The 12,079-nt window shown below is 44.7% G+C and overlaps 1 protein-coding gene across 3 annotated transcripts in view; it reads right to left on the bottom strand.

Annotated features, from left to right (window-relative positions):
- Positions 1-12,079, bottom strand: part of WARS2 (tryptophanyl tRNA synthetase 2, mitochondrial) — a 92,123-nt gene that overhangs the window by 28,813 nt on the left and 51,231 nt on the right. For all 3 annotated transcript variants that reach the window (XM_019548646.1, XM_019548647.1, XM_019548645.1), the window contains one exon: positions 10,633-10,890. In XM_019548646.1, the coding sequence (XP_019404191.1) occupies positions 10,633-10,890 (258 nt within the window). The remainder of the gene's footprint in view (positions 1-10,632; positions 10,891-12,079) is intronic.

Genomic DNA, 12,079 nt, shown 5'->3' with positions numbered 1-12,079 from the left:
GGTCATCCCCCGTAGCCAGTACCAGGTCGAGCAGCGCTTTGCCTCTCGTTGGCCCATAGACTTCTTGAGTCAGGTAGAGGTCATTCACGCACGAGAGAAAGCTTTGCGACTGCTCAGATTTTGCTGAGTGATCTTCCCACGAGATGTCCGGGTAACTGCTGGGGTTGACCTGGTGTCATGGATATACAGCCATTAGTTGATTTTCAAGAAATAGTTAAAAGGAAAGAACTGTATGGTTTTGGTAGACTTTATCCATCCGGACAGCACTATGTTAAGATCAGTAATGTCCTGAAAAGAAGCACATTAGTTAAGTCTTTTCTGGGTTCCCAGTTTCTGAAATCTTTTTTTTTTCTTTTTTGATTAGTATTCTCTTTGAAGTTTCAAGCTTCCAGATACAGAAACAAAAGCTGGCTAAGCAGCTACGATTTTACTAGCTTACCATTTAATTTTTATCGTGTCAGAGGAAGAAAATCTGAAAAACAGGACCTGCTTAATGTGTCAGGTGTCATGAGAAGGATACTGGTTTCATTCTTTTTTTCCCCTAACTGCGCTGTTTTCCAACCACACCACTGGTGTCCAGTCACTTTACAAAGAAGTGAGGGTGAAGGAGAGTATTTCTATGACTGTCTCATGGGGAAAAGCATCTGGCTACAGGATTTGATGGAATATTTATAGTTCTTGTTCTCCACCTGGCTACTTATCTAGCACGTGAGTATGGCATCATCTGTCAACTTGCAAAATAATTCTGCATTTTTATGGAATTAAAACAGCTGCCACAAACTACAAGCAACTGATGCTTGTGATTTACTTTCAGAGATACCATTATCCCTGTATAACTAAAGATGAAGCATGGACAGCTCAGACTAAGGTACTTGTTCCCATCTGGACTCTGATGAATAGTGTTGTTTTTCTAGTCTGCATTAGAGGAAGCAGCTGGTGTCATGCCTTTTATGAGTTAGAGGACTCAATTTTTTAATACTATAATTTTTTTTAGAGATTGTGAATAAAGACAAATGCCATCTTTATAACTGTCGAATGACCCTGAGACAATGAAAAGTGTTGATATGAAGAAGTATTTAATATGTTTAGGTTTCTTTATTACTGTTTAGCACCAGGGTGAGCAAAATATGGCCTGCGAGGCCCCTAAAAATTTTAGAAAATTAATTTTTATCTGCCCACCAAATATGGCAGGCAGCCAGCAGCAGTAGGACCCAGGGGAAGCCTATGTCAGGACCCAGAGTCTGAGCAGTAATTCCAGCCTGGCTCCACCCCACCCCACCCCACCCCATCAGCTGGGAATCCCATGGTGCTGGCCGGGCCAGCCTGGAGCCAGAGTGGGAAGTAACAGGTGAGGGGGTTGCGAAGTGGCAGTGGTGAATGGCACGAAGGCTGTGGGGGCTGGAGTCGGAAACAGTGGGGGCTGCAACAGCAGCAGCCAGTGGCAGGGGCCAAAGGAAGTGGTGCAGGGAGCAGCAGGGGCCATAGGAAGTGGTGTGTGAAGTACCAGGAGCTTCAGGGAGCAGTGGAGGCCATACGGAATGGCAGAGGCCATACGGAATGGCGGAGACTGCAGCAGTGGCAGGGGGCTGCAGAGACTGTGGCAGCAGTGGGGGCCATGGGGAGGGGCAGGGGCCACAGCAGTGGTGCAAGGAGCTGCAGCAAATGGAGGCTGTGGCTGGAGCCATGGGGAGTGGCGGGGGCCGCAGGGAGCAGTGGAGCCTGTGGCAGTGGCCGTGGGGAGTGGCAGCAGCACAGGGAGTGGTAGGGGCCATGGCAGCAGCGTGGGGAGCAGTGGAGGCTACGGCAGGGGCATGGGGAGTGGTGGAGACTGCGGGAAGCAGCGGGGACCACAGGAAGTGGTGGCGGTGGGGCAAGTGGCAAGCAAGCATGTGGGAAGGAAAGCAGAAAAATGGCAGCAGTGGGTGGGTATGGTGCCCTGGGACCAGCAGGGACTCAGGGTGGGACGGCAGAAGTGCAGAGCCTGGGCAAGGGTGTTTGCCTGGCTGCATTGTGTAAGGCTGTCATGCAGTCTGCAAGAGCCAGCAGCCCAGCTTCTCTCTCTGTCCCTCCCATCCCATCCCACCCCACCCATCATACACACACACGCACACACAGTCACATACTACCCACACACAATATACAACAGGACTGTATTTTGAGCTATTGTGCAGTCACCTCTAGATACACTTCATAAACACATATCAGAATTAAAATATTTTTAAATAAAATTAAAATAAGCTATAGTAGATGTTTTATTTTTTTAAATATGATTTTGGGGTTTTTCTGGTTTCAATATTATACCACTTTTCCTCCCAAAAGGAGTATTTCCAGGGCAAGGGGAGGGACTTGCATTGGCAAAGGTCAGGGGTTGGGGGCAGGACTTTCTGTTCCAATATGGTGACCGGGGGCAGGGTTACCCATGCAGCCCTCGACAACTCCCCAAAACTTGGTAAGGGGTCCTCTGCCAAAACTAATTGCCTGCCCCAGTAGCGATTGGAAATTATGGCCTGCTAGGTCTCTGTAATCAGTCACCTCTCTAAGTATATCCAGCAAGCGCTCAGTGGAGCACAGTTTGGAAAAATACTGGAGATTGCAGGCAGGTGTCAAGTAGAGATGGATTAAGGAAGTAATCTTTATTGGCACTGCTTGCTCTCTAAAAGACAAACACAGCCAGTTTCATATTTCTGGTAGAATGTTACATGTGACAGTGGTGACATTTGGAAGCTTGGAGACTTCAAAGACCATTACAATGAGATGCAACATATGTTATAAAAATAATTGTATCAAGACAAAAGTTTAGGGGAGACATATTTCCCATCCTTGTTCCTGAATAAGTGGGGAGATTTCCTGCTGGTGGTAACTGATGCAAATTCCTGGTGCTGGTTGTGAAGATAGGCAGTTCTTTGAAACCTCTGGTATGACCTGAGTGAGGCAGCCTGACAAACAGATCCTGAAACACAGAAAGCAAGCCTAGCGCAGCAGGGTGTTTGACTCACTTGGGAACAAAGAGCTAACAAAACCATGTGGAATGCTAGTCAGGAACCTATGCAGATGATGCTTTTCCCCCCAGGTAAGATTAGCATATATGCAGACTGTTTAATGTTTCATATTGTTTCTCTGCAGAGCTGGAGTTTAAATAAAATGCACTGTGCTTTGTAAAAGCTCGCTGCCACCATTCCTAAGGAAAAGCAGAACTGCTGGTGCTGAACGAAAGTAAACCTACTAGGGACAACTGCAACAAACCATAGGGGGACTGACTGCCTACATAAAACCCAGGCCCAAAGGGAGGTTCTCTACTGGAAAAGGTCTCTGGCTTTCAGCTGTCACTTATGTGGGAGTCCTTCAAAAGGTCATAAAGGGGTCAGAGGTGCAGTTAAACCCAGAACTATGAAACTATGGTAAACTATGGTAAAATTACTGGCTGAAAAAACAAAAACATGTCAGACACTTGCCTGCACCCTGATAAGGATTAGTCAGGGTAGTCAGGGCAGTGTAAAGCAGCAAGAAAACTGCTCCAGTGGCATTTGTCTGAACCAGCTGATGTCTTCCTCAAGTTGGATAGAAGGTCAGACTGACTTGAAACTCTTTAGTGGTTTGAATGTTCCACAATTGAAGACAAATGCAAGCACTAAGAAGGCTCATCAGAAGGCATAGTGAAAGCAGACTCCATTTGCACGGAAAGATCAAAACACACAGGCAGAGCCTAGTCCTTTAAAGCAACGTTTCCCAGCCTGTGGGTCACGACACAAAGGTGGGTTACAAGAATATATGTGAAAGGATTGCAAACAATGACAGAAAAACGCAGAAAATCACAGATTTTCTCTTTTCAAGGAGAAAAATGTGGGAAACTGCAGGTTTCCTCTTGAAGGCTGGCAGAATTCCTGCCTGCAAGGAGGGGCTGCAGGGAGTGGGAGGAGGGTGATGAGGTAGGGGGTGCCACATGCACATGGCAGACAAGTAGCTTGGGGAGTGACTACCCACTGCTAAGTCTATATGGCAGGGGGAGAGAGAGGGAGGGGATGGACAGGCAATGCATTGGGGAGGCATGGTGGGGGAATATGCCCCACTAGATCTGTGCACAAACAGCGGGCTTGGGGCTGCAGCCTGGCTGGACCGGCACAGGCAGGAGCGGCCTCCATGGCCCACCAGGCGGGAGCTGGCACGGGAAGGTGGAGCCGGGCAGTAAGGCTCGCTGCTGCAGGATGGAAAGTGGGCTGTTCCCTGGAGGGGAGATGGGGGGGTTGGGCAGCGTGGGAAGCCTGAGGGGAGCAGTGGCAGCAACTTGGCCATGGCGGTTGGACAGAGCCGCAGCCTGATGGCAGTGGCTGGTGGCAAGAGGAGGTAAAGACAGTGCCCCCTTCCCCCCCCCCCATCCGTTACTTCTCATACTGCTGGTGGCACAGTTGGCATGGGGGTCTAGGTTGCAGAGTCTCACTGTCCTGCTCTGCCCTCCTGCACCAGCTCCTGTTTGCTGGGCCACAAAGACAGCTCCTGCCAGTGCCAATCCAGCCAGGCTGGAGCCCTGTGCCTGCTGTGGGTGCACACACTAGGAGCCTGGGGGTGGGAGGCAGTGGCTCAGGTGTGGGGGGCATCAGCAGAGCTGGGGGTTGAGTGAGGGGCACTGGCAGAACTGAGGGTTGGGGGGGGCCACAAGTTGGGAGTAAGAGGCACCAGCACAATGATGACTGTCACTTGGGAGTAATGGAGGGCCACATGCTGATATTGCTACTACTGTTTTTCTGTGATATTGATTTCTATCTTTAAAATTAAGACTGTTGAGCTGCTTTAATTTGTAGCATGTGATAAGTATTTTGGAGCCAAAACATTTGTGTGTTTTCTATTTAAACCATTTACTGGGTTGGGAATGGCCACTGCTTTTGCACCAGGACCCATTTGTAAACAAAGGTTGAGAACCACTGCTTTAAAGGAGAAAGGGACAGACAGCCTCTTATCACCTGTTCCTGGGCCCAGTCTTTCATTACAAATGTTCTTCTCACCAGAGGACCCAAAAAGTTATCAATGTGTTATCAAGTTATCATGGCCTTATTGTTATAAACTGAACCATCAATACTTTTAATGATGCCTTTTAAGTATAGAAGAAACAGAAGGCCGCTGAAAGCATACCTGGAATGGATCTGATGTTCAGGTGAACAGTACATGACACTGAGCAAAAAATATGTACTTAAAACACCGATATGATCATCTTTGTTAGATCACCAATTTATTTTACTACAGTAACCCATTTACATCTAAGGTCCCCATTATGATTGACTAACTTGTGTACAATTCTGAAATAAGCAGTTGATCCATTTTTTTCTAAGGAAGTTCTTAACCTGAACAGTCTGTAATGCCTATGAGTTGAATAGTGGAAGAATATTTACCACTTTCCTTCAGAGTCTATTCCAGCATCTAATAGATTTTACTCTTAAGAATATGTTCCAGATATTCATCATATTCCAGTCCAACTAATTATGTTGCACTCCTGTTGTGCAACCCAAAATAAATTTAACTTTGGTAGTAATATCCTCCAGACACTTTTAGATTATCATCATGTCTCCTTCATAGTCATCACTTATTCCACCCAGAGATTTAGTTTGCATGCAGCAGTAACTGCACTGGTATTAAACATACTATCTACATCTGTCATATAAAGACAGCTTAATATTCAGTGGTGTCAGCTAAAGCCTCCAATTGTAAGACTTATTTTGACATACTGTTAAATGTACATGTAAATGTACAAAGCTAATTTTCAAAAAATTTGCACTTGTTACGTAAAATGGGTCACATGCAGGAGGTTACATTCACAAATGGAGGCTTCATATGCAACTGATAATTTCCTCAAATTACGAAATTTGTAGCCCTTAACTTTTGTCTACTTAAACTCCTTATAATTTATGTCACTATCTTTGCAAGCCAAAGAAAAAAAAGAAATCAAGTTCTAAGGATTAATGGACTCATTTATTAGTACCTTCCTTCTTTGGTGCTTCCCTGATACAGTCAAGACTAAGGGTTAGCTTTTTATCTCGCATATGCAGCAGCAAGAATATAAAAAATGTGGGAAAATTTGGGAGACAGACACTTCAGATAGCTAGAGGTTTGATCTGCATAAAGCCTGCTGTAAATAAAAAGAAAACATTCATTATTACTGACTGGAAATAAAATGCACATGCCTTTTGGGAAGCAAAGTACTCATCAGATACTCCACATATGGCAAGCATATTCTAGGGGAACCAAACACAGCTACCAATGAGAGAGAGCCCCCCCCACACACACCCACGCACACAATTGTGTAGGGGTTAGTAACCTACAGTCCATAAAAAAGATTGGATCTGCTCCACAAAGGTCTAATCTAGGTCGCATTTTACTAAGGGTACACTTGATTCCCCAGCCATTTGATCTGGTTTGTGTTTTGCTAATGGCACACCAACTGCCTCCTGTTACTCCAGCCAGCTGCTATAGCCCATGTGGAAAATGTGGAGGTCTTCCTTTCAGGAGCCTCTGTTCAATGTTGCTGAAGCAGCCAGAGGGGAATGGTGGCCTGAACTGCTGGATGTGTTACAAGCTATGGCTTGCATCTGCAGAAGGCTGCCAACACCTATTCCAAGCTATTCTGTTCTAGCTGCATTCTGGAAATGGAAAAGACCCAAGAAAAAGACACCAGATCAGCCAGTGTAACCACTGGATCTAGGCCCCTTTCTGGTTCTACAAATACAATTCTGCAGTGCTGTAGGAGTCACAAGTATAGACAGAAGATCTAACACTATGGCCTTGGGCATTTGTTACCGTTAACCTCAGCTATATTTGAGTTTTCCTTCATCATTGCTAGTGATTTGAACAGAACGTGCTATCAGTTTGACATCACTGGCAGTGCAAGTTTTCCTAGATAGCTATCTCCTTATCACCATGGAATTCAGCTCTGCCAGGAAGTTCTTTAAAAGGATGACAATTAAATCTTCAAGGCACATTCAACCCACATCATCTGTTCAGAAAAGAGCACAAGTCCTAAAAAGAATCAACTTATTGATTGGTTTTCAGTCACTACTAGGCTGACTTTGATTTGAACCATCACTGTATACCGGAATGAGAGAACCCACTAGGATGGGGCCAAGTGAATTACTAGGTTTTAAATAATGAGCAGTGAGTTTATACTTGCCACTGATTTGCCTTAACTTTCCTGGGCACTCCGGCATAGAAAAGCCCAAGACTGCTTATGTATTCTGCATTAGCCCTTAGGGGAAAATGTGTAAACAGTCCTGGGAGCAGGGACTAGACCCCAGGACTTGGCCCTCCTGGGCTAGGAACAGACATTCAAAAAGCCTGAGCCTGAATTGATTTAATCTTTGCAGGTTAGTCTAACCTGGCTAGGATGAACTGGTTTGTAACCACACATTCTCTCTGGACTGAAGAAATGCTAGAAACCAGGTGGTGCTAGAGCAGCCCTCCCACCCCTTCCACAGTGCTAAGATGAGGGGGAAAGGTGGCCAGGCCAACAGGACCTATGATTAGGGAGGGTTCCCCATCCTCACCGTTGACAACAGAGCATTTAGTTACACAGCAGGGAGTTGTTAACATTTATCAGCCCATCAAAACAAAACAAAGCTTTCTCATTAGTTCAAGCTCTTCTTAAACAACTTTTTCCAAGGAAGGAATGGAGGGACATTACCAGCTACCTGTTGATAGCTCCAAAAAGCCCTAAGCCAACACTGTCCTGTCTGCCTTTGTCCTGGCTTCTCTTATAGCCTTCTTTATTCCAGGCACAGTCATGGTGGGCATTTATGTCAACCTCAGCATGTGGTATGCTAGCTAATGTTGAGAGTTGATTGCATAATGCAGAGGGGAGGGGGAATTCCTGCTTGAGCAGGGAGTGGTGGTGGGGGGAGAGGGAAAGGGAGGTGAGCAGGAGGAAGCCAGGCAGAAACCGTTGTACCCGCAGTCTCTGCCAGAGCTGGAGCAGAGGGGTGGGGCCAGCCCCACTGGGCTGGAGCAGAGAGCAGACCCTGCCCAGGGTTGCAAGTTATCCAGTATGCTGGGAGACTCTGGTTCAACCTAAACCAGGGGGTCTGGGATAGATACTGCATACAATGGTTTGACCCAAATCAGTTAAGTTTGATACTACATTCAATCAGGTTCATCTCAAACCAGTTTCAGTCATTTTCAAACTTGTTTAGGTGCACTGAACATCTATTCCATTACAGGTTTAAACCAGTTTCTAATCACTTAAATTGGTTTATGTATAATGTCTGTCCCTGGCCCTGAAGGAGGGCCAGGGACAGACATTATACATATCTATCCCTGGATCACAACATTCTGTTTCCTTCTGCTTCCTCCATCTGGTCCCATGAATCTTGCAGCCTTGGCTGGACAGGTACAAAATACCCCCATCCCAACTTTGCCTCCATCCTGGTGATTAAGACATTCTTGGGAGATGGGAGAAGTGGGTTTGAACCCCTTCAAGCTGAGGGCACTGAACACTTCCATTTGCTTTTCACTTTCCAGGCATTTATTCTATCACTAGGTTATCATATTAGAGTGGTGGGTACCACCATCAATATTACCACTTCCTCTCAGAAAAAAAAAGCTTAAGCTAATCACCTATGCCCAATGGAATGATCACAGGCATTTATAACCAGGAAAGGGCTTTGAGCTGTGAATCCCAACCTCACATAGGCACTAAACTGAAAGCTGCTGGTAGGTGCTTACATCGCAGAGAGAAGTAGAATTTTAGTCACCTTCTCTTTGGCTGCCCTCCATTCAATGTGCTAGGTGTTGTGACCCCCATTTTGGGGAACCTAAATCTTCCCATGTATTATATATACAGAACTTTCCAATATAACTCACCATTGCAAATACCTCTCCAGAAGCAGCGAGCCAAAACACCTACATTCTTGTTGATCTGGTCTCCTAGTGACAGTAACATATCTTGCCCTCAAAGCAGAGAAGCAAGAGTGGAGGAAGGAAAAGGAGAGAAATCATAGTCTGTGGCCTACTCCCCTGTGGAAAGACTCCAACTTCTGTGGATGTATCTGTGGCTCAAGGACTGGACTCTTAAGTTACCTCAAGACCCATCAATAAGCCATGGTAGAGATCATCCTTGAATCAAGGGATTGTCAACACTGACAGCAAAAGAGAGTCAGGGCATTTGGGACCTACCAGAAAGTAAACTGGTAAGTGCCTTTTCAAGGGACTCTGAAAGAATAATTTTCAGCTTTGCTTATACCACACAAAAAACAAGCCTTCCATCGATAATTAGCAGGTTAGAGTCTGATTCAAGGCCAGTGAAAATTATAGGAGTCTTTCTACAATCTCAGTGGTCTTTGAATCAAGCCCTAAAACAGTAGTAGCTATATTTCCAGATTCCTTTGATTTCCTTGCTTAGAATGCAAACCTTTTTTGGATAGCTAAATTTTGTGAAAAAGGTACACATAGTACCTGAGCGAAAACCATATATTAGATAACTGCACTTATTTAACCTGATCAATTTAAAATCAGTTCAGTTAAGCAAGTGCAATTTTATAATCTGTAAAGGAAGGAAATACAGCTAATCTCTGCCAACAAGGCATGAAATGAAAGGGTCCTCTAACGTTTGTCACCTGCAGCACTTCAGCTTAAGAGGCATAGGAAAGTCATAAGTAAGCGCGGACAAAAATCAAATTCACTGACAGAAAATAACGGTAATTGAAATACATTTACAGTTTGGCATTTCTGTATCCCCGCAGGAGTTGCAAGTGTGGGATCTACCTTTCCAAACTATAACTTCCAGTTTTGTTAGTTACAGTAAAGCTGGCAAAGGTAGTAAAATTATGGATGCAAGGTTTGCCAATGCAGAAACAGCTAAATACAAAACAGATAAATGTGTGGAAGCTATGGAAGAGAGAGGAACTTTCTGAAGTGGGGGAGAGGAAGAAAAAAGGATTGCTTGGCTTCAGAAAAGGTACAGACACACTCATGCCTGTGTTTGGACCTGTATGTATCAAACAGATTATCTGCAGGTGACACTGAACACCAGACAGACTGGGTGGCAAACAAAGGATGACACTGAAATAGGAATAGGTTTTCTTTGACATGGATATACAGATGGGGTTTATCTGCATTAGTTTTTGCAAATTTAATATAAGACTTGGTTACAACTCTTCAGTTGGTTTAACAAAATGATTTTTCATTTTTATTGAGTCTGACTATTGTAAAGATTTATACACGCTTAAACTGATGAGAATGCATTTTGTGAACGGATCTTCAACTTCTCCCCCAAAAGGCAGCAAAAGTTGGGATATGGATGCTAACCCTGCTGAAATTTTCTACAGGAAGGGCTTTCTGGTGATCTCTTATTGGACCAACTGCATAGCTGTGAGAGCTGATGGACAAGCTTTTGGACAGTGGACCTGAGGAAGAGCACCTGATGCCCAAAAGCTTGCCCGTCAGCTCTCCCAGCCAATAAAAGGTATCACAATAAAGCCTTTCCTCTCAACATTTCCTGAACCATCACAGCTGCAACAACACTCCAAGCATTTTCTAGGACACTAAGCATAAAGGAATAATAGGCTTGAGCAGTGCTGTCTGCACTTGATAAAAACACAAGGAGAATCCCAGATGGCCAAATAAGAGAATTAAATTTAAAGTAGCAGGAATACCAACCTGTGACTGCTGAAACAGAAAGCATCTCTTTGGATTGATACCACATGCAAGGATGGTAGCGGTAGTGTCTAGGATGCACTGATTCAGAGAAGTTGGGTCCCTGGGCACAGTGAGGGAGTGCAGGTCGACAATGCTATATAACACAGAGTTATATTCCTCCTGAAGTCTCACCCAGTTCTGGATGGCTCCCAGGTAGTTGCCCAGGTGGGGAATCCCAGTTGGCTGAATACCAGAGAAAATTCGATACATACCATTGTTCTGTTACAAAAAAAAAAAAAAAGATAGAAAATGAATACTACTAGCCTTCGCTACAGGTACTTAACTTTGGCTGTGAACGTATTTTTCAGACGTTAATTATGCCTCACCACTCTCCATTCCCTCTTTCCTGCTGTGAGGCAAGTACACACTGTTACGTGGGGAAAAAAATCTCAGCTCATGACTGCCAAGAGTTTTCATAAGTCAATAAAGATTCCTATTTTTTTTTACTTCTGAAAAAAAATATTCTAGATTTCAACATTAAATATTTGGATTGCACATGCAACAGTCCTCATAGGAAAAAGGATGTTCCACTGGTTTGACCACTTACCTTGGGACAGGGCAAGTCCCACCTCTATCACAAGATGCAAAAAATTCTATTGTCCCTGCTGTCACAGCATCTGAGTGCCTTACAATCTGGAAGGGCTAGGATCCAGAATTACCTGGAGAAATGGTCCAAAAAAATCAGATGAAATTCAACAAAGAAAAACTAAGCACTTGGAATGGAATAACCAAATGCACAAATACAGACTGGGGAATGATTGGCTGATCAACAGTCAGTAACCTTTTTTTAGACTGTGGGCTGGAGTGAACCCATTCCAGTCAGAGATGGGCAAACAGCTACTTAGACCCAGTCATCACTGCTGCTTCTCTGTGGTAGCATGGTGACAGCACATGAAGATGGTGCATCTTCTGTGGGGACAGGGGAAAGTGACTGCTGCCAAAAGCCCCTTGCCACTGAAGTCCCTGATGTTGGGCCTGATTAAATGGTTCTGTAGGCCAAATCTAGTGCACAGATGGTATGTGGCAGACCCCTGGACTAGGCTGTAGTACTATAGAGAAGGATCTGGAAGTTATAGTGGGCCATAAACTGAATATGAATCAGCAGCATACTCTTACTTACGGGGAACGGTTGAAAAAATTAAGACTGTTCAGTATGGGGAGGAGAAGACTGAGGGGGGATTTGATAAAAGTATTCCAATATCTGAAAGGCAATTATAAAGAACAGAGGGGGCCAACCTTTTTTGCAGGTATGCCACACAAGTTCTAAAACCTCTCCAAGTGCCACTCCACTTCTCTTCCCAAGACTGATTTTTTGTTCTTTCTGCTCTCTGGCCTGATGGGGGTGCTTCCTGCCCAATCTAATTCCCTGCTTTTACCTCTCTAACTGTTTCATAGATTTCATAGACAT

Source organism: Crocodylus porosus, unplaced genomic scaffold, assembly GCF_001723895.1.
Source record: "Crocodylus porosus isolate Cpor-Errol unplaced genomic scaffold, CroPor_comp1, whole genome shotgun sequence".
NCBI classification, from domain to species: domain Eukaryota; kingdom Metazoa; phylum Chordata; order Crocodylia; family Crocodylidae; genus Crocodylus; species Crocodylus porosus.
This window is presented reverse-complemented; position numbering and strand designations above follow the sequence as displayed.